General features: G+C 36.9%; 1 protein-coding gene across 9 annotated transcripts in view; it reads left to right on the top strand.

The window, feature by feature from the left end:
- Positions 1-22,781, top strand: part of EML4 (EMAP like 4) — a 154,114-nt gene that overhangs the window by 97,147 nt on the left and 34,186 nt on the right. For 5 of the 9 annotated variants that reach the window (XM_060169605.1, XM_060169610.1, XM_060169603.1 and 2 more), the window contains 8 exons: positions 4,951-5,074; positions 6,350-6,499; positions 10,260-10,329; positions 11,387-11,497; positions 12,924-12,965; positions 13,649-13,744; positions 18,863-18,997; positions 19,112-19,247. In XM_060169605.1, the coding sequence (XP_060025588.1) occupies positions 4,951-5,074; positions 6,350-6,499; positions 10,260-10,329; positions 11,387-11,497; positions 12,924-12,965; positions 13,649-13,744; positions 18,863-18,997; positions 19,112-19,247 (864 nt within the window). The remainder of the gene's footprint in view (positions 1-4,950; positions 5,075-6,349; positions 6,500-10,259; positions 10,330-11,386; positions 11,498-12,923; positions 12,966-13,648; positions 13,745-18,862; positions 18,998-19,111; positions 19,248-22,781) is intronic. The other 4 variants (XM_060169609.1, XM_060169608.1, XM_060169606.1 and 1 more) reach the window with 2 other exon arrangements.

Genomic DNA, 22,781 nt, shown 5'->3' with positions numbered 1-22,781 from the left:
TTTTTAAATCTCTAGGTGCAGAAATCGAGCAAGCTATTTAAAAGGAAAAAAAAGCACAGGAGGAACCAATCTTGGAGCAGAGTATGCCCAGTACTAATTTTCTTCTACACTCTCCTTGAATTTTTCCTTTTGCTTTGTTATAATCTGTGAAAGATTAATAAATTTTGATAAGCATCTTTTAAACATATAATGTTAATAACCAGTTATTTATATCAGTATGAATTATTTCAGCAATACTGCTTTTCTCAGAACACCTGAGAATAACTATGCCAAAAAGTTTGGATTAGGGAATATAATGATCATTTTGCAATTTGAAGCACTTTGGTGGATAGGACAGCCCAGGGGAGGTGCTAAAGTAGAAGCACATGAGGAGGCTGAAGGGGAAGGACTAAGAGGTGTGCAAGAAGGACATGGAAATACAGTATTTCAAATTTTTGCCTAGCATTCACTCTTCCAAAAGATAATAGAGCAGAAACATCTTCCTCTTCTGTTGTACTCTCTGATTTCCTGTTGTTGGGATCCAGAGCTCAAGCTAATACTATTTGGATTATAAGGAAGCTGTACTGTCAGGTAATTGGACTTATGTGGACGAGCCTAAAGATATCACCACTGTCTGAACAGTACTGTCCAATAGAAATATAATGTATAACACATATAATTTTAAATATTCTAGTAGCAACATTTTAAAAATAGAAAGACACAGGTAAGATTAAGTTTAGTATATTTAATGCAGTATATCCAGAATATCATTTCAATGTGTGATCAATATAAACAAACATTAATGAGATGTTTTACTTTTTTTTTCATACTAAATCTTCAAAATCTGTTGTGTATTTTACACTTACAGCATGTCTCAGTTCACACTAGCTGCCTTCTAAGTGTTCTACCAGTGGCTATCATTTTGGATAGTGCAGATCTAGAACATAGTTTAGAATGAAAATATTTCCCAACAAAACACAGTCTAGGAACTCATTTGACCTCTCTGAGCCTTGGTTTCCCCTTCTGTAAAAGTAGCCGTTTGAACTAGGTAAGCTCTAAGATTTCTTCCAGTTCCAGCATTATATATGTCTAGAGAAATGAACTAATAAAATTTATGGTATTTATGGTATCAACAATATCCCCCAGAATTTTCCTTCCTTCCTTCCTTCCTCCCTCCCTCCCTCCCTCCCTCACTCACTCCCTCTCTCCCTCTCTCCCTCTCTCCCTCTCTCCCTCTCTCCCTCTCTCCCTCTCTCCCTCTCTCCCTCTCTCCCTCTCGCCCTCTCGCTCTCTCGCTCTCTCGCTTTCTAGCTTTCTACACCATGCAGCTTGTGGGATCTTAGCTCCCCGACCAGGGATTGAACCTGGGCCCCAGCAATGAAAGCACCAAGTCCTAACCACTGGACCGCCAGGGAATTCCCTGAATTTCTTCTTTTATAATTAAGCATTGATCAGATTCAATTAAGAATATTTTATTTGAGCATAAGCTAGTAAGTGGTAGAGCTGAGATTCAAACAAGGTCTGCGTTTATCACAAAGCTTGTGTTCTCTCCACTATACTGTATAGCCTCCCTCTCAGTCCCAGGAATTTTCACAATGTCAAAATAGGAGATAAAATGTTGAGATTCATTACATTTCAAGAAGCAGCAGCTTCACTATTGAATACAGATAGCCCTATAGTGTGTTTACTAATTATTATGAGATAATTTAATCATTTCTTTCTCACATTACTTTTCTGGACCACCAGACTTTATTAATGTATTAATTAGTGTTACTGATCTCATACTCTTCTTTGACCAGTCCCATGGCCCATCTCTTCCCCTTGACTTTCATGCTGGTATACAGTGAAGACAGCCAGAAAGCAGCATTTGGGTAAAACAAATTGTTAAGCCGTTCGACTATAAGATCAATAAGCCTGACAGCCTCAAAAAATGGTTTGCAGTGAGAATTTGACTCAACAGTGATTGAGGAGGAAAGAGGTTCTTCTTCATCTATATATTTTACCTAATTCCCAAGGTAAAGACTCTTCTTAGGTTGCAAACTAGTGAGCTACATGCAGGCCAAAGGTGTGTTTTCACATGGTATTCTCCCTTTTTTGGCAAGGGAGTAAACGTTTAAAAATTGGGAGATTTCACAATAAAGTATAGATTTTCTGTTTCTCCTGAAAAATGAGAAGATCTATTAGCACTGGGCTCACATCTTTCCTGAGGATGATTAACTGCTGCCTTCCTGAGATGGGGCCTGGTGTATGCCAGTGCCCGAACCCCAACCGGTCATCCTGTATTCTCCCACTGCTCTCATTTTGCATTTCCTGCCTGGGCCTGTAGATATTTGAACTTGTGACCCATGTATTATAGTGTACCTGATAGAACCCTCAGAATTCTAACTTATTTGCTGCACTTGCTGTTCTGTGGACAGTCACTTTAAAGCTTATGAAGAGAGATTACCGTGTGTTAAATCATGTATTACAAGCAATTCCTAGACAGTGTTTATAGAATGGTCATAAATCGTTCACAAAGGGAAGGGAATAAATATTTGTCAAAGACCTTACACTTTACAGTGTGATATTTACTCAGTCATAATTCTGAATGGTAAGTAGTAGTATCATTTTATTTATTAGGAAAATGAGGCCAAAGTCACATGGCTAGGAACGGGTAAACCTGGGATTCAGATCCCAATCAGTCTTTTTCTCCAAAGCTCCTGCTCTTTCCACTGTAATGTGTTGCCTCCCTCTCAGTCTCAGGAATTGTTCCCAGTGTCTAGATTATATTCTCTGCGTCCAGCATGCATACTGCCACTTTATCGGCAGGAAAAGCATTTTCATCCTAACATGCACTGCCATTTTTATATTAGAAAAGTTCACAGGCGCTAGATGCATAGTTCCTTTGCTTATAGTTAGTTGCTTGTGCTGCTTGACAGTTGCTAAAGGGATCAGTGCAGTATTCTGAGCTGTCTCTATTAGCAAAGGAGAGGGCTTTTTTTTTTCTTTGATGCTATCCCTAACCCAGTCCCTTTGCTGGACATATAATCTCTTCTAACTGGCAATAGAAGCATCTATTAAATATTTTATTTTTTTCCATTCAGAAAGCATTTATGCTATACACCTCTGATCAATGATCTTGGAAGAAATTCCAAAGGACAGGATATTTCCCTTTAAGAATTCATATTCTGGGGCTTCCCTGGTGGCGCAGTGGTTGAGAGTCCACCTGCCAATGCAGGGGACACGGGTTCGGGACACGGGTTCGGGCCCCGGTCCGGGAGGATCCCACATGCCGTGGAGCGGCGAGGCCCGTGAGCCATGGCCGCTGAGCCTGCGCGTCCGGAGCCTGTGCTCCGCAACGGGAGAGGCCACAACAGTGAGAGGCCCGCATACCGCAAAAAAAAAAAAGAATTCATATTCTTTAAAAAAAAAACAACAACTAGAGGGAAAAGTATGTAACAAATTGACACCTATAAGAAAGTGAACTATACAAAAAATGACAAGGAGATACAGATAAAGATGATTGCTGAAGGGAAATAGTTACAGCTGATAACTAAATCATTTAGTTATCATCAAAGTCCAGCTATGCTACAACTCATCAGGAAGCAGAGCCCACTCTTAGATTCAGAAGTAATAGAGACATACATCATGTGGTATTAAAACTATGGCGTGGGAGGTCTTAGCCTGTTCTTAGATCAAACCCTGAGGCCGAACACACTATGAGTAATAATAATAAAAATAATGCGAACTTCTAACCCATAACAAACAGAGTTTTAAAATCTGACTCTGAAGAAATATTTACAGACATTCAGCAAATAATTTCTTTCCTTCTTCCATGGTTTGCATTACATAAGCTATTGGATTATCTACTCTTCTCCTTAGTAGCTTAGGTCATTATTAGAGGTCCTAAGGTTGTATCAGCCTCTGGTTGATGATCACATTTTCAGTCTGTTTTTAACATGATTTTTATATAACAGACAAGTTAGCAAGTTCTAGACATTGCCTATGCCTTTGTACTCGGTCCCTTATTTTCTCCCTCCTGCTTAGGTTCTTTTGTAAACATTTCACGACCACCATCAACATTTATTAAACCTGTCTGTATGTAGGTTGGGATGCTGCGACCAGGGATCCCAACACAGTCTCATACACAGTCTCATTTTTTCACTTAAGTATTGTTTTGTTTTTAAGACATAAAACAGTCTCATCTGTTCACTTAAGTGTTGTTTTCATTTGTAAAAGGTGTACAATAAATATTGATTTGATTCTGGAGTTGTCTTTTTAACATTTTTAGTTTTAGACTGTTGCACATCTTAAAAACAGCTATTGGTTTATATAAATAAAAGATGTTTTTGCTGCTAACTCGAAAACTGTTTCCTAGCACTGTCTTTAAAATGTTAGTGTATTATAGTTTAATTGCTTAGACTCAAGGCTGATTGTAGGCATGATTGTGAAGTAGGGGACCGTGGTCCTCTTTCCATCCAGCTCTGGTCACTGCCCTATGTAGCAGAGCGCTTAGTCTCTCTCCCCTTCCTGACTTATGAGGGTATCTGACTTCACTCCTCGTGGTGTATTCTGAGGCCATGTTTTGTATGCCGTTAAACGTCAGTAGGTTGATCAGGTAGTGTGGTGGACATGGTTGTTTTCTACTCTGACAATCTTTTTTCAATTGTCAGAGAAACTGCCATCACAAAATTATTTTCTTTTCATTTCTGTACCTCAACTTTCCTGGCTGTCTTGTTGAAATGTGTCAACTCATAGATAAATTATATTTTAATTATGAAAATAGTTATTCTTACTTAAGGAAATGACCAATGGTTTTTTTCCTACAGTGTTTTGGACTAGGTCTTTATACAAAAGCAACCATGTATAATGAGACTAGAACTCTGAAGTAGCTATTTTTTATCTGTTTTTGTTGTATGACATTAATAATACGCTTTTCTATGAATATTCAGCAAATACATCTGTCTTAATTTTTTTCTTGTGTCTTAACAGAAGGAGAATATATTAAAATGTTTATGCGAGGTCGACCAATTACAATGTTCATTCCTTCTGATGTTGACAACTATGATGACATCAGAACAGAGCTGCCTCCTGAGAAGCTCAAACTGGAGTGGGTGTATCCTTTTCTATTGTGACAGCAAATTTGTTTGCTTTGTCTTTAGTTTAAGAAAATTTAGTTTACTTGACCTCTAAATTGTCTTTATGCCAAAAAAAGTAAATGTAATAAACACAGCAACCACTTGAGAAAGTAAAGAGATGTCATCTCTAATCCTTTCACATATTACATGTATTTTGCTATTAGCAATTTAAAACTACCAAAATTAATATTTTCAGATAAGGTAAGCAATATCCTACAAACATCGAGGCAGGTGCTTGTGGTGTGGTAGAAGAGGCATCAGATTAGAATTGGAAGGCTAGTGTTTGAGCCTTGGCTCTGCCACTTATCCCTAATGAACCTTACTTCCTTCACTTATAAAAAGATGTTAATAATCCCTATCTCACAGGTCCATTGTAAGAATTAAGTAAGAAAACATCAGTTAAGCATTTTGTAAGCTGTGAAATAATGTGAATTATTTTATTAAGAGCTCAAATTAGCAAGGTGGATTCTAATTTGAGAATTAACTTCTTCACCGCCAGGCTTTTTAAAAAAATGAGTATATAAAACAAAGTGCTCCTTATTTCACTTAGAAAGTCTCATTTCTCTTAGACCCTCTAAGAAACTCTCAGTGAAGCAGAAGGAGCTAATAGTTTGAACTCTGCTTTCTGCCTTCATTCTCCTACATCCTCCTGCCCGACCCCTTGAATCAGTCCCTCCTTTTGGCAGAAATTAGCTTGAGAAAACTCACCAATCCTGTTATTCTGTACAGCTTCTTAGTGGACACTCTGCCTATATCAGACTGTGCCTGGCTATCTCTTATTCATCATTTAGGTCAAGCGTAAGTGTCACTTTTTCAGATAGCCCTTCTTGTGATCTCTGTCTTTTTCTCTCTCCATTTAAATTAGATACTCCTTTTATGGTTTCTCCTAGCATCCTGTTATTTTTCTTTCCACAATTTCTAATGATATATTTGGTGTTAATTTTTGTCACCTTGTAAAGCATAAACTCTAGAGACATAGGCCTACATTTGTTTTGTTCAGATGTGTGTGTTCAGCTCTGTGCCTGACACATACTAGGAGCATAATATGTATTTGTTTTTTGAATGAGGAAACTAAGATTTAAGAATGTTAAAAGTTCTTGGGGTTCCACAAGGGCTAATGGCAGGACATGAGCTTTCTAGTTCCATTCCAGTCCTCTTTTCTTATACCTTCCTGATTCCCTTAAGTATCCATGAAAAAATTGTTTATTTAAACTTTGAAAATTATGTTTATTAAAAACCTTGACTCTTTTAAGATATGGTTATCGAGGAAAGGACTGTCGAGCTAATGTTTACCTTCTTCCTACCGGGGAAATCGTTTATTTCATAGCATCAGTAGTAGTACTATTTAATTATGAGGAGAGAACTCAACGACACTACCTGGGTCATACAGACTGTGTGAAATGGTTGGTATCGTTTAACATTTGTTCATTTTTTAATTTCATGCTCTTATTATTTAAATCTGGATTTTTATTGGAAATGATTTCCTATGGAAAACTCAGAACTTAAGGATATTATGGGCATTCTGTAGATAATTTCAGAAAGAAAAAAAAAGACTTACAGGCCTCCAGAATGGTTGGTGTGATATCCACTGCAATAAAACATATCATCTATAAATCTCAATTGGGACCTCTTCTTCTTTCCCACATCTTTTATGGTCTTTTTCTTCTGGCCTATAACATCAGATATATGTGGGGCATTCTAGACTTTTGCATACTTCTAAGAGTGATTATTGGTTACTAAATATTTCTTGAGGATTTATTTTATGTAGGTAAATTTTGAACTTGATGCTTTTGGGGGGAGAGGGAAATCATGGCTGAATAAGGATTAAAGTATCCCATAGGGTGTCAAACTGTAAAAAAGTGAGAACTTCTTTTATATACTTGGCATGTTTTTAAAGTACTCAATTAATTTTACTACTTCTTAGTTAACTTTAATTATCTATTGCTTAGATTCATTATTTTCCAACATTTAAAATCTTCTCTTCTATGTCTGTACTATTCTGGCAACTATATCTTTATCTAGAAAAAAATTACTCTAGGGCTTCCCTGGTGGCGCAGTGGTTGAGAGTCCACCTGCCGATGCAGGGGACACGGGTTCATGCCCTGGTCCGGGAAGATCCCACATGCCGCGAAGCGGCTGGGCCCGTGAGCCATGGCTGCTGAGCCTGCGCGTCTGGAGCCTGTGCTCCGCAATGGGAGAGGCCACAACAGTGAGAGGCCCGCGTACCGCAAAAAAAAAAATTACTCTAATATATATTAGGCTTAAAATATTATATAGATATTGTTAAACTTTCAGAGATGATTAAAATATTGCCTTTTTCACTAGAAGAATAATATGTGTACAGAATTACTTATTACAACATCATTTGTGATAGAAAAGATTGGAAACAGCCTAAATATCTTTTAGCTGGGGACTAGTAACATTGTGGTGTACCTATAGGTTACCATGCAGCTATAAAGAAAGAATAAGGTTGGATGGACTTAGAGATTATCTTACTGAGTGAAGTAAGTCAGAAAGAGAAAGACAAATACCATATGATATCACTTATATGTGGAATCTAAAATACAACACAAATGAACATATGTACGAAACAGAAACAGACTCACAGACATAGAGAACAGACTTGGGGTTGCCAAGGGGAAGATGGGGTTGGGGAGGAAAGGATTGGGAGTTTGGGATTAGCAGACGCAAGCTATTATATAGAGGATGGTTAAACAACAAGGTCCTATTGTATAGCACAGGGAATTATTCAATATCCTGTGATAAACTGTAATGGAAACGAATATGAAAAAGTATATATGTATAACTGAATCACTTTGCTCTGCAGCAGAAATTAATACAACATTGCAAATCAACTATACTTCAATAAATTTTTTTAAAAAAGAAAGAATGAGGAAGGTCTTTGTGTATTAATATGGAAAGATCCCTAAGACATACTCCTAAGTATAAAATTTGAACGAGAAAATGTGTGTGTAGTGTTCTACCATTTGTGTAAAAAGGAGGTGGAAGATAAATATTTATGTTGGCTTCCACATATGTAAAATTTTTCCAGAATTATTAATAAAAAGAAACTGATTACAGTGATTACCTGGGGTTGCAGGGAGTAGGGATAATAGCAAGGTAGATGAGATTTTAGCAGAATTTCAATATGTGTTTTTATAGCTTTTGATATTTGAACCATGCATATATATTACCTAGTCCAGCAATTTCACTTTTTAAAATGTGTTTTGAAAGATTGGGTTTTTTTGTATTTAAATTCTTTCCACAACTTTTATTTATTTATTATTATTTTTTTATTGGAGTATAGTCGCTTTCCAATGTGTTAGTTTCTACTGTACAGCAAAGTGAATCAGCTATACGTATACATATATCCCCTCTTTTTTGGATTTTAATATGGCAAAATGTTAATGTTAGGGTTTTAATTACTTTTAATATAATTGACCACAATAAAGGATGTGAACTATTTAAGTAAGAGGAAATAGAATTAAAGAAACATTGATAAACTCTAGCATCCTTAGTAATAAAAGAAAATAAAGTGATACCATTGGATTTCTCTGGTGGTGCAGTGGTTAAGAATTCGCCTGCCAATGCAGGGGACACGGGTTCGATCCCTGGTCCAGGAAGATCCCACATGCTGCAGAGCAACTAAGCCTGTGCGCCACAACTACTGAGCCTGAGCTCTAGAGCCCACGAGACACAACTGCTGAGCCCGCGTGCCACAGCTACTGAAGCCCACACGCTCTAGGACCCACGTTCCACAACTACTGAGCCCGTGTGCTGCAACTACTGAAACCTGTGCTCCGCAACAAGAGAAGCCACCGCAATGAGAAGCCTGCATACTGCAACAAAGAGTAGCCCCCGCTCACCACAACTAGAGAAAGCCCACGTGTAGCAAGAAAGACCCAGAGTGGCCCCCCCCCCAAAAAAATTGATACCATTTATACCAATCAAATTATCAAGGCATTTTAAAAGGTATAATTCTTAATATGGGGAAGTTTTCGTGACACTTTTTTTTTTTTTTGCGGTACGCGGGCCTCTCACTGCTGCGGCCTCTCCCGTTGCGGAGCGCAGGCTCCAGACATGCAGGCTCCGGACGCGCAGGCTCAGTGGCCATGGCCCACGGGCCCAACCGCTCCGCGGCATGTGGGATCCTCCCGGACCGGGGCACGAACCCGTGTCCCCTGCATCGGCAGGCGGACTCTCAACCACTGTGCCACCAGGGAAGCCCTAGTGACACTTTTAAAACATTTTTATTTATGACAGTTTAAATTGATACTACTCTTCCGGAGATTAATGAGCAATACATACCAAGAACAAAATTACATTCTCAGTTGCGCTTACCCCTTGGTTGCAAGATGTAGAAGAATTCTAGATACGGATGTGAAGACATCCTTTTAAAAATCTTGCTCATCACTCATATGTTTAGCATGAGAAATGTGGGCATATATTTTGCAGTATTTTCAATTTGTACTTAAAAGTTTCTTGCCCAAAGTTGGCAGGCTGATTCTTAACCACTGCGCCACCAGGGAAGCCAATGCTTATGTTTTTGGGTTTTTTTTGTTTGTTTGTTTTTTTGTTTTTTTGCGGTACGCGGGCCTCTCACTGTTGTGGCCTCTCCCATTGCGGCGCGCAGGCTCAGCGGCCATGGCTCACGGGCCCAGCAGCTCCGTGGCATGTGGGATCTTCCCGGACCGGGGCACGAACCCGTGTCCCCTGCATCAGCAGGCGGACTCCCAACCACTGTGCCACCAGGGAAGCCCAATGCTTATGTTTTAATAAAGTAAAATTACACAATGCAATATTGCATCTTCACTGTAATAAAACCATGTGAATATTTATTCCTAGGTGCAGGACTACAAAGGAACTTGAACAAATGAGAACAGTTTAATTTATCATGCCACAATTATGAGTAAATATTTTCTTCAGATTTAGTGTTCTAATAATAATTTGTTCAGTTTAACAAGGAAGTAGTACAGCTGAAAACTTAGGAAAGAAATCCTTTAGGTAATTGTTGTTTATTTGATTTGCTAAAGTAAATCAAATGGGTCACATTGAGATTTTTTTAATGATTAAAAACTGTTTGAAAAATGTTGATACTTAGGCATATTTCTGCTGTTTTATGTCTTTCCTGTATTTAAAATTGTTGTTAATACTGCTTTCTAGCCTTGCTATACATCCTGACAAAATTAGGATTGCAACTGGACAGATAGCTGGAGTGGATAAGGATGGAAGGGTGAGTGGCACAGTTTTATGCATTCTGTACCTAGTGATATTGATATTAGAATGGAATTGATTGTAATTTTAACCATAACTCATTTATTTTATTCTCTTAAAATTTAATTATTAAGGGATTTCTAGTATCAGCAGGGAAAAAAAATATTAGGATGTAATAACATTCCAAAAAAACAAAAGAGAGTCAAAGTAAAAATTTTGTTTCAAAAAAAAATAAGTGTTCTCCCTAAGGAAACTATTTACTTGTAAAAATGGGAGAACTGATAAGCTTGTTAAAAAAATTTTTTTAAACAGAGAATAATTTATCAATGTTGCCCTAAATTGATGAATCCCTTGATTTTATATATGACTAGAAATGATAACACTTAAAATTTTTCAGTTATTATTCAGTACTGTTAAATTGGCTTACATAACAAATCCCTTATTTGTAAGGATCGACAGTGAATATTAATGATGACTGATAAGCATGTGTATGACTACTCATGACATTTTCCAACTTCAAGTTTCTTTAAAGAAAAAGGAGTTAGAGGGGTTATATTGGATGACTTTTAAGACCCTTCCAGTTGTAAATTCTATTTAAGGACTGTTTGCTTAGCAATTTATTGGACACTGATTCTTTTAAAAAGTATTATTTTCTCAGGAATGAAAGTAATGCTAAAAGCAGGATTTCCAGAGCAAATTTGCTGATGTTAGAGTCCTGACTCCACCTTTTAATAGCTGGATAACTATAGACAAGTTATTATCTCCATTTCAGTTTCCTCATCTGTTAAATGGTGGTTATAATAAATAGCACCTAGCCCATAGGTCTGTGAGAATTAAATGAATTCATACATGTAATATACTCAGAATAGTATATAACACATAGTAAATACTTCAAATCATTTGCTGCTACTGTTATCACTTTTGTTATTTCCTTACTTTCATGGTATGAGAAGAAAATACCTGCTCAAGATTCTTTGGGGGCATATGTAAACAGTTCTTGTGGGAGTGGTATTTATTTTCATCTACCTAAATACTAGTTGTCTTGCTGTCTCGTGTTTTTCCCCTTGTTTCTGCAGCCCCTGCAACCCCATGTCAGAGTGTGGGATTCAGTTAGTCTATCTACACTGCAAATTATTGGACTTGGAACTTTTGAGCGTGGAGTAGGATGCCTGGATTTTTCAAAAGCAGTAAGTATTTAAGGGAGTTAGCCAGCTGCACAAAGACACAGAAAAGAAGTTAAGCTCAGTTTTGTTTGTGTCTGTGTTCATGGAAAGTGATAATTGAATTGAAAAATTAGATGTTAGCTATTGCTTAACAGTGGCCAGCATTTTAACCTAAGTGCTAAAGTACTTTGGTTTAGATAGGATCCAGGATATTTCGCTTAATTATACTTAACTTTGTTCTGTCCTGAAATAGGATTCTAACGTAATAGCAGGAAATGGTTAAAGGAATGCATACGTAGCATAGTAAAATTGAAACAAGCAGTAAGATGTGCTTTTGCTTCAGCTTGAATCATGGAGATCTATTTTATTTAGAAAATGTACAGACATGAAACTTGGCCAGTTCTGCCACAAGTATTGTCTTTTCTTAATGTCATATTGGAGTAAAGGAAACAGTCAGACCTTTGCGTTCACTAAAATCATGAATTGTTTTGGTTCTGAATTGATGACAGCATGATTTTTTTAATTAATTAATTTATTTATTTATTTAATTTTGGCTGCGTTGGGTGTTCGTTGCTGTGTGCGGGCTTTCTTTAGTGGCAACGAGCGGGGGCTACTCTTCCTTGCGGTGTGCAGGCTTCACATTGCGGTGGCTTCTCTTGTTGCGGGGCACAGGCTCTAGGTGCTCAGCCTTCAGTAGTTGTGGCTCATGGGCTGTAGAGCACAGGCTCAGTAGTTGTGGCGCACAGGCTCAGTTGCTTTGCGGCATGTGGTATCCTCCCGGACCAGGACTCGAACCCGTGTCTCCTGCACTGGCAGGCAGATTGTTAACCACTGCGCCACCAGGGAAGCCCCGACAGCATGATTTTAAATTTAAGTTTAAAATTCAGTGTCTAGCAATCTTACCTAAGCCTTGAGACTTTATTTTGTGAAAATAAAACAAGATGTTGCTCATGTAAACATTCTATTTATTCTTGAATTATATGTAATTATTATAGAGTATACAGGAAAACTTCTTTATTTTAGGATCATAATTTTTAATTTCAATTACAAATATACCTCCAGATTTTATTGGGCCTCATTCATGCTTTAGGATATATTTATGTATTCATATTGTCTCTTCAGTTCCTAACTATCAGCAGCTATATTCTGGATTATGAGTGTTTTGTGGGACATGGAGGAGCAAGGGACATTTTTAGAGCAGAAAGATCAGTTTGGGTGGATATAGGAACTTTACTAGCTTGCAGGCACTGAATGTCAAGGGGTATAATGAGTCAGGAATTGGGAGAAAGGCATTTAGAAAAGGAGATCAGAGGACAGAAGGGAAATACTTTTAAACCTTTTTTACCCCCCAAAATTTCTGTAGCAGGAACTGTTGTCATCTTGTTGATACCATTGTTACAGTGTTAAGAGTATCTTGGATTGCCTCACACTCTGACTTTTCCTCATTTAGGTAATCATTCCAATACAGGATAAAAGAAAGATAAAGAGGAAAGTAAGCTCTGCCCTTCCTGGGCACCTCTCACTTATCACCACAATATTTCTTTGTTCCATAGACATCATAAGGCATATACTACAAATGCTACTAGAAAAAAATAATCTTTTAGTATCATCCACAGTTCTTTTTCTTAAACTGGGAGGCATTAGTTATGTTTTTATCTTGTTTATTCATGTTAATGTAAATCAGGTATATCATGGAAAACAAATTGGCAAACTTTAAAGTAGCCATTAATTTTAGCTTGTTCTATCAAACTACCAAAATTTAGGAGCAAAGTTATAAAATTACATACATTTCACATCTACCTCAAAGGAAAATACTTTAAATGCAGTCAGACTACTTTAAAGCAGAAAATACTTTAAGCTGCAGAAGGGACTAGGGTGTCCTCCAAATTAATTATTTGCTATCTCTGAATAATAAAAGTGGCTAGAGAGCAAGTGGAGATCAACCTAGGGGAAAAAATTAGAAATGGAAAAACACTTTTTAAAGACTTTTTATTATATTTCTGAAGAAAATACCGTCTTAGTAAATAGTGTATTCATTATATTTCAAGGAACCATGAGCTTAAAGGATTTTGGATTATCTTAAACTTGGCAGTTTTAATAATATGGTATTTCTTTTTAGAAAGTCAGCCTTATCTGAAAATTTTTAAATGCCTATTTAAATTGACTTTTCTTTAGGATTCAGGTGTTCATTTATGTGTTATTGATGACTCCAATGAGCATATGCTTACTGTATGGGATTGGCAGAAGAAATCAAAAGGAGCAGAAATAAAGGTAAAAACATTTTAATTGGGTATTATCTTTTAGAATACATTATTTGTTTTGTAAATCCTTGGAAGTATATTGCATATCCTTAGGTTTCAAGAAAGCACCAGCTGGCCAAATTCATCAAATTTATTGATTTGTCATTATTCTTATGGTAGTCAGTTTTAAGATACAGTAGTCAAGCAGCTTCAACCACTTTCAGTGATATTTCAGACACATTGTACTACTGAAATGCCAAAGTAGTTGGATGTGTAATCTCAAAGTTAAGACTGTATACTCTACTTGGCTTCTTTTTCTTTAACAAAATATGTTATTTTTTTCAATCTTTAAAGATTAAAAAATCTAAAGGAAAAATTCAACCTTTGGAATATGGCTGACATAACTGAAAAGCATATGTAATGATAAGTTTTTTGGTTTTAATTATGTGTATGGAATTATTAAATAAAATACTACAGCCTTTATAGTTGCTATAGAATAGTGTTAATCCTTTCGTTTAGAGCAGGCTATAACTTGTAAGAGAGGAATGAGGTTAGCATTGCAACTGCATTCATATGGCTCAGAAACGGCCTCCCTCTGACAGGTTCAAAGGGATTCAAAGCAACAAGATGGGTTTAAAAAAATTTTTTTTAATTTATTTAATTTATTTTTGGCTGCGTTAGGTCTTCGTTGCTGCGCGTGGGCTTTCTCTAGTTGCGGCGAGCGGGGGCTCTCTTCAGTGCGCGGGCTTCTCATTGTCGTGGCTTCTCTTGTTGCGGAGCAAGGGGTCTAGGCATGCAGACTTCAGTAGCTGTGGCTCGCGGGCTCTAGAGCACAAGTTCAGTAGTTGTGGCACTCGGGCTTATCTGCTTCACGGCATGTGGGATCTTCCTGGACCAGGGATCGAACCCATGTCCCCTGCATTGGCAGGTGGATTCTTAACCACTGCACCACGAGGGAAGTCCTGACAGCATGGCTTTTAAAAGCCTGTGACATATTTGCTATACTCTTAAATAACGTCACATTCCTCTTCAATTGTGCGCTCTCCTAGTTTTGTGTAAGCTTCAAGCCTTCAGCTTGTTGGATGAAAAGAGGTTATTTCTTTTAAATAGTATAAGTTAATCTTTTGAAAGTAGCAGAGTAGATTTGATTGTACTTGAAAGGAATATAAGGTATCAGGAAACCTCAGACTTTAAAAAACATAAATGAAGATAGATTGTCTGTCAGCCATCATTCAGAGTAATTTAACATTGAAACATAGGAAAGTTACACCGAAGTGAAATATGTGAATTTTGGTCCTTTGTAGGAAAGGCTACCGGATGAAGTCTTATGGTTTTCCTCCTAGTGGCCACTCCTGGACCTCCTTTCCAGAACCTTTGGTGTTGGTGTTCCTCAGAGTTATACCCCATGTCTTCTGTTGATATCATATGCTGCTCCTGTTGCTTCCATGGCCTGGTTACTACCTGCCATGTCCCACATCAGCTCACTCCAGCCCAGAGTAACAAGAGCAATTCTTGTTGCCTGCTGGACATCTTTATTTGAATCCTGCAAGTCACAAGCAAAGTGTCCAAATCTGTACTAATCATATTTGTTAGCCCCCAACCAGTTTGTCTGTCCGTGACTAACATCACATTGCACTTAGTTGCTCAAGCTGGAAACTTGGGCATCGTTCATGATTCCTTTTCCCTCACTTTCACACCCAGTCAGTCAGCAAGTTCACTCAACTCTGTATCCCAAATATCTATATTAGAACTCTTTCATTGCAAACAACTTCAAAACAACTAAAGCAAATTTAACGAGAGTTTATTGATTCATGTTTAGGGAGTTAAAGAAAACCTCTAGTAAAGGTCAGAGGGAGATTTTGCCTCAGGAATGATTTGATTCAGGGACTACATCACTGATTCTCTGTCTCCCCTCTTAGCTTCTCCCTGTGTGTTAACTTTATTCTTCTGTAGATAAGCTCTGTCCTGGCTTATGTCACAAGGATTGGGGATTTAATACATTACTTGTTAATTTATGTATATTTAAAATTCAGTAAGGCAACTTCAAAACCTTATTGACAGATAGATATTAAAGAAGACCTAAATAATTGGAGGATTATACAGTAGTAATGGATAGAAGCCGGTATTGTAAAGATGTTAGTTCTCTGCATATTGGTCTATACATTCAACATAGTCAAAATCCCAGCATGATTTTTATAGACATTGACAAGCTGAATATATGTGGAAATATGAATCAGTAAGAACAGACAAAATCACCAAGATTGGTGAGGGTGTAAAGTAACTGGAACTCTCGTATACTGCTGCTAGTCATGTAAATTGGTATAGCCCTTTTGGAAAACTGTTTGGTATTACCTAGTAAAGTTGAACACATGCATATGCATACCTTCTGACCCATCTTGTTCCACTTCTAGGTATAAACCCAAAAGAAGTATATACAAGTAATCAAAAATAAAAGAAAAAATTACTCAAATGCCCATCAATAAGAGAATGGATATATCAATAATGTGGTCTTTCCATACAAAGGAATACTATACAGCAATTAGAATGAACAAATTACAATATATGCACCAACATTTGTGGACCTCACAAATGTAATATTGATAAAATGAGCTAGACACAGAGGAATACCTTCTGTATTATTCCATTTAAATAAAACAGACAAAGCTAATCTTCGCTACTGCAAATGAGGATCATGGTTACTTCAGCAGTGAGGGGATAGTGAGTAGAAAAGGGATCTGGGATGTTAGTAATGTTCTGTTTCTTGCTTTAGATGCTGTACAGAGGTATGTTCAATTTGTGAAAACTTATCAAGCTATGTACTTAGGATTTGTGAGCTTTTCTGATTATATAGTACACATCAATAAAAAGTTAAAATAAAATACCCTGTAAGGCCACACTCATACCCAAAGTGATTTATTTTCATAGATTATTCAGTTTATATCTTGAATATCTTACCACTGGAACCATGGGTTTGTATACTTGGGAATATTTATAGTTAGCTTTATAATCCTTGATTAATCGGTTTGGCATAAGATCCAACTGTTGAGTAGTTTTGATTTTTTCCAAGTGAAAACTAAGGACTGTTGAATCAGTTTTTAAAAGATTCCAATTCTGAAAGAGAGGTGACTAATTTTGCTTTGTTATCAACACATTATCTTTTCCTTTTTCTTCTTTTTTCCTTCCAGTTTTATTGAAATATAATTGACATACAGCCCTGTATAAGTTTAAGGTATACAGCTTAATGATTTGGCTTACATTTGTCATGAAATGATTATCACAATAAGTTTTGTGAACATCCATCATCTCATATAGATAGAAAATGAAAGAAATAGGAAAAAATCTTTTTCCTTGTGATAAGAATTCTTGGGATTTACTCTTTACAAGTGTTATATATAACATTCAGCAGTGTTAATAATATTTATTATGTTGTACATTACATCCCTAGTGTACTTTTTTATATATTTTTTTATTGAGGTATAGTTGATTTACAATGATGTGTTAGTTTCAGGTGCACAGCAAAGTGATTCAGTTATACATATGTATACACACACATACACATATATATACACACAATATATATTCTTTTTCAGATTCTTTTCTTATATAGTTATCACAAAATATTGAGTGTATAGTCTCCTGTGCTATACAGTAGGTCCTTATTGTTTATTTTATATGTAGTAGTGTGTATATGTTACTCCCAAATTCCTAATTTGCCCCTCCCCCAACCTTTCCGCTTTGATAACCATAAGTTTGTTTTCTAGGTCTGTGAGTCTGTTTATGTTTTGTAAATAAGTTCATTTGTATCATTTTTTTAGATTCCACATATAAGTGATAGCATATGTTATTTGTCTTTTTCTGTCTGACTTCACTTAGTATGATAATCTCTAGGTCCATCCATGTTGCTACAAATGGCATTATTTCATTTTTTTATGGCTGAGCAATATTCCATTGTATTTATGTACCACATCTTCTTTATCCACTCATCTGTTGATGGACATTAGGTTGCTTCCATGTCTTGGCTGTTGTAAATAGTGCTGCGGTGAACATTGGGGTGCGTGTATCTTTTCAAATTATGGTTTTCTCTGGATATATGCCCAGGAGTGGGATTGCAGGATCGTATGGTCGTTCTATTTTTAATTTTTTAAGGAACCTCCATACTGTTCTCCGTAGTGGTTGTACCCATTTACATTCCCACCAACAGTGTAGGAGGGTTCCTTTTTCTCTACATCCTCTCCAGCATTAATTATTTGTAGACTTTTTGATGATGACCATTCCAATTGGTGTGAGGTGATATCTCATTGTGGTTTTGATTTGCATTTCTCTAATAATTAGCGATGTTAAACGTCTTTTCATGTGGCTTTTGGCCATCTGTGTGTCTTCTTTGGAGAAATGTCTGTTTCTCTTCTGCCCATTTTTTGATTTGCTTGTTTGTTTTTTTGAGACTGAGCTATATGGGCTATTTGTATATTTTGGAGACTAATCCCTTGTCAGTTGCATTGTTTACTAATATTTTCTCCCATTCTTCGGGTTGTCTTCTCGTTCTGTTTATGGTTTCCTTTCTGTGCAAAAGCTTTTAAGTTTAATGAGGTCCCTTTCCTAGGTTTTTTTGAGGAAAGAGCATAAAAGCTCTTTGTTTTTTGTTTTTTCATTCTGTAGGAATCAGTAGTGACCATTCTGTATCTACTTTTTACCTCTTCAGCATGGGGATGAATCTCTAAATCAGTAATATTTTCCTTAATGAATGGTCAGTAGTATGGTACAAATAAAGATAAGACTGGTTTGTTTTTTTTAAGACCAAAATGGCAATGTCTTTAAGACAGCATGTACATTGCTCTTTCATTTGCTAGTTTTAGCGTACTTTTCCTTGAATATGCAAGAAATTAAAACAACCTAAAACTAATTCATGTAAATGTCTTCCTAGTGCAGAGTTATTATATATAGATAGCATAAAAGATGATATAATAGGACAAGGACATCAAGTTTATCATTATTCTAAATATCTATTATTAAAATTTTTCAGGAAAATAGAACTTTGAAGAAAAGGCATTTCCTTAAAAATTTTCCTATATTTGATTATCAGTACCTGTAATTGGTACTTAATGGAGATAAGTATATACATTCATCTAAAGCTTTATTTCTCTTTCCACAGACAACAAATGAAGTTGTTTTGGCTGTGGAATTCCATCCAACAGATGCAAATACTATAATAACCTGTGGTAAATCTCACATTTTTTTCTGGACCTGGAGTGGCAATTCACTAACAAGAAAACAGGGAGTTTTTGGGGTAAGGACCAGAATGTTATAACTTCATTATAAAATTTGAATTTTTTAATTGTTGAGTAAGCATAAAGTCATCATGCCAAAGGGAAAACTGAAAATTCTCATTGTTACATTGTAGAAATATGAAAAACCAAAATTTGTGCAGTGTTTGACATTCTTGGGGAATGGAGATGTTCTTACTGGAGACTCAGGTGGAGTCATACTTATATGGAGCAAAACTACTGTAGAACCCACACCTGGGAAAGGGCCTAAAGGTACAGTATTCTCATATTGAAGTCATTCCTTTCAGTTTGCGCATATTGCTATTGCAGTCCCATCTCTTATCCAGACCAGGAGAGAGAAAGCTGCAGGGAGACAGTATGAGAGTCACCAACATACATTTTGTTTTTAAGGTTCTTCACGATAGTCTTTCTTTAAATCAAATTATTTACTCATTTATTAAGCATATGTAACCTACATTTTACTACACTGTACCTTTCCTTCCAGGAGGTTAATACAAAATTATTAGAGATGATACAGATACATGTTAATTTAAACACCGTAAAGATTAAGAGAGAAGTCATCCCGATCTTCAGTATTTTGTGAAGCCTTCACAGAAGAAATGATATTTCTGTTAAGCCATAATGAATGTGCAACACTACAAAAGATATGGAACTTTGATCCCACTTAGGGATCAGTGTAAGTTCAGGGACAAAGATGGTTATGAATGTGAAACATCCAGGATAGTGTGAATAAACTTGTCATGTGTTAACAAAAACAAGAGATAGCCAGCATGAAGGAAATACAATTTTAAAAAATAGTAGTGAATTGCAGTTTCTTTTATCAATTTAAACTAATATATACTAAGCCAATGAAAATTCAAATAAGGATTAAAGATACAGATTTTCCGAGTTATCCACAAGAATCCTAAAAACTGGTTGAGTTCACCATGGAAGAGAGAAGCGCTGTGAGGCCAAGGATCCTTAGTCCCACAGTTAGATGACCAGAAAAGAGCCTACAGGGGTTACAGAAGTGAGATTTAAAAAAAAAAAAGTTAGCAAGATAGAACTTTTTATTTAGTGCCTGAACAAGGAAGCAGAGAATTCCCAGGAGTTTCAGTGCTCTAGGGAGATCAAGAAGAATAAGAACCAAGGAAAGACCAAAGGAGCTTGCAATTTCAATAGAACATTAAGGCCGTAGAACAGCTAAGTATAGAATAGCCAGTTTTAAATTGGAGAATTTTGGGCTTCCCTGGTGGCGCAGTGGTTAAGAATCGGCCTGCTAGTGCAGGGGACGCGGGTTCGAGCCCTGGTCCGGGAATATCCCACATGCTGTGGAGCAGCTAAGCCCGTGCGCCACAACTACTGAAGCCTGCACACCTAGAGCCTGTGCTCCGCAACAAGAGAAGCCACCACAATGAGAAGCCCGCGCACCACAATGAAGAGTAGCCCCCGCTCACCACAGCTAGAGAAAGCCCGTGCGCAGCAACAAAGACCCAACACAGCCAAAAATAAATAAATAAATAAATGTATTAAAAATAATAATAATAAAATGGAGAATTTTGAGAATCCTAGTTGAAAATGGAATGGAAGGCAAAGTTGCTAGAATCAATCAGTAGTCTTTTTAAGGTTGCCTAAAACCTGAGAGTAAACTGGGTATTGTGGTGGAAAAAAGACTAAAAATCTTAGAGAGAGAGATGAGAATAACTGGTTTGAGTGTAAGAAGAAAGATTTTATCCTTGAAAAAGAGTAATAGCCTACATTCTATCCCGAGATCTTATGTGGCTAAATGGTGGAGGTCACGCAGGATGACATTGCTCTCAGTAAAAGTGGCTCCCTGTTAAAAACTTGAAGTTTTTATTGTTAATGGATAATATAAGAATAGTAATATAGTAAAATATCACATAATCAGACTCCATTACTTCAGAATTCTACTTGTTGGAGTTGGAATCCAGCTGAAACCTTTGACTTGCCTGTGGAAATTGGATTTATTATAATAAATGAATACTAAAACCAAAGACCTACAAATTTAGAGGTATCATTTTCTAAATAGTTAGTGATTAAAATTATCCATATCAACTCACAAAAGGATGGTTCCAAGGACCTTTTCTTAACAGCTGTTGGTTAACATAGTTATCTGTGATATAGAAAGATAGTCCCAATTACTACATTTGTGTTACGTTTCCTCCCTTTCTCTTCTCCTTTTCCCAACATAGCAACCGACTGTAGGTTTTACTGTCTCCTGGGCTGGGTCTGGAGATACAATATGTGTAAGAACAGTGTGTATGGCCATATGGTAAAATGGGACAGGAGAGACAAAAAGAATAACTCATAGTTAGTCCCCTTCTTCTTTTTCTTTTTCTCACTACAGCTCCTCTTCCCAGCCCCAGTAGTGGGCCTTGGAATTCATTCAGCTTTACCTCAAATTGGTTTTCCTCAAAAACACAGATATATTTTATCCTCAAGTCCCATTTGCACCCAAATATACAGGTCCACTTTGCCGTTTTCTATGGTACATGAAAAAATGAGAGGAAAAACATTGAAAATAGTCTTTTTTCATATACACACTACTATATATAAAATAGATAATCAACAAGGACCTACTGTATAGCACATGGAACTCTACTCAATATTCTGTAATAACCTGTGTGGGAAAAGAATCTGAAAAAGAATGTCACTGAATCACTTTGCTGTACACCTGAAAGTAACACAACATTGTAAATCAACTATACTCCAATATAAAATAAAAATTAAATTTAAAAAAAATAGCTTTTTTTCAATCTCATTTTTCCTTTCTGTTTAAGGACAATAAAAGTGAAAAAATATCCAGAGAACCATGTACTTCCTTCAAAGTAGAAGGTTATGAGAGGAAAATTACAGACCTTGTTCTAAAATCAGTAGGCTGGGAGCAGAGAGAGATTCTTAATTAGTGTAGCACGTAGTAGCAGTAGAAAGAAAACTAGCTAGGCCTGTCAGTCTCTGAGTTCCACAAAAAAAAAAGGAGGGGGAGAAAGAAAAAGGAGGTGACAGGGAACCAACCTGAGGTTCCTGAGACATTCCCCTGGGGATTTTTTTATATCTGTGACATCACTTTATTCCACTTCACACCCCTTTTCCATGCATAAAAACTAAGAATTGAAGACATTTATTAATTAGCCCAGAGTCTGCAGAGCTAGCAGTTGAAATGGGTTCTCTGATTTCAGTTTGATGATCTTCCAAGTATTTCACTGTCATCCTTAGTGTGAGCAAGTGGCCATATGTGCAGTTGGAGGCATCATGGTGGATGGACACCAAATTCCCTCCAGTACTGACACCTGGCCTGAGCGCTGTAGCCAGTGTAAAGTAGATCACCAGTTTATGATAAAAGAAGATAACTCAGGAACAGCCAGATGGAAAAAATGCACAGGGCAAGGCCAGGGAAAAGGGCCCACCAAGAGCCTACATGCCCTCCCCAGGCGCACCACTCTCCCCGAATCCCCATGTGTTCACCAACCCAGAAGCTCCTGGTTAAGGATTCTTAAGAAAAAAGAAAGAACAGTATTATCAGTTGCCCTCCCCACTTACCTCTCTTTTCTTTTTCCTGGGCACATTTTTTTCAGTATCAGAAATGCCAGGAACAGTATTATATTATCAAAACAGTGACTTGAATTGTTAACATATTATCCTACCACTCTGAGCAGAGTTTGGGTATAAATGCACCCTTCATTAGCCTTAATGTGCAAGGTGAGAGGCAGGGAGAGGTTCAGAAGTTGTTTTTATTTTGGTTTTCATCTGAAAAACTTGTGGCTTAGCCTTTGTGCAGAGAAAATC

This window comes from Lagenorhynchus albirostris, chromosome 13 (assembly GCF_949774975.1).
Source record: "Lagenorhynchus albirostris chromosome 13, mLagAlb1.1, whole genome shotgun sequence".
Lineage (NCBI taxonomy): Eukaryota > Metazoa > Chordata > Mammalia > Artiodactyla > Delphinidae > Lagenorhynchus > Lagenorhynchus albirostris.
Note: the sequence above shows the minus strand (reverse complement) of the source record. Positions and strands in the feature narration are given on the sequence as shown.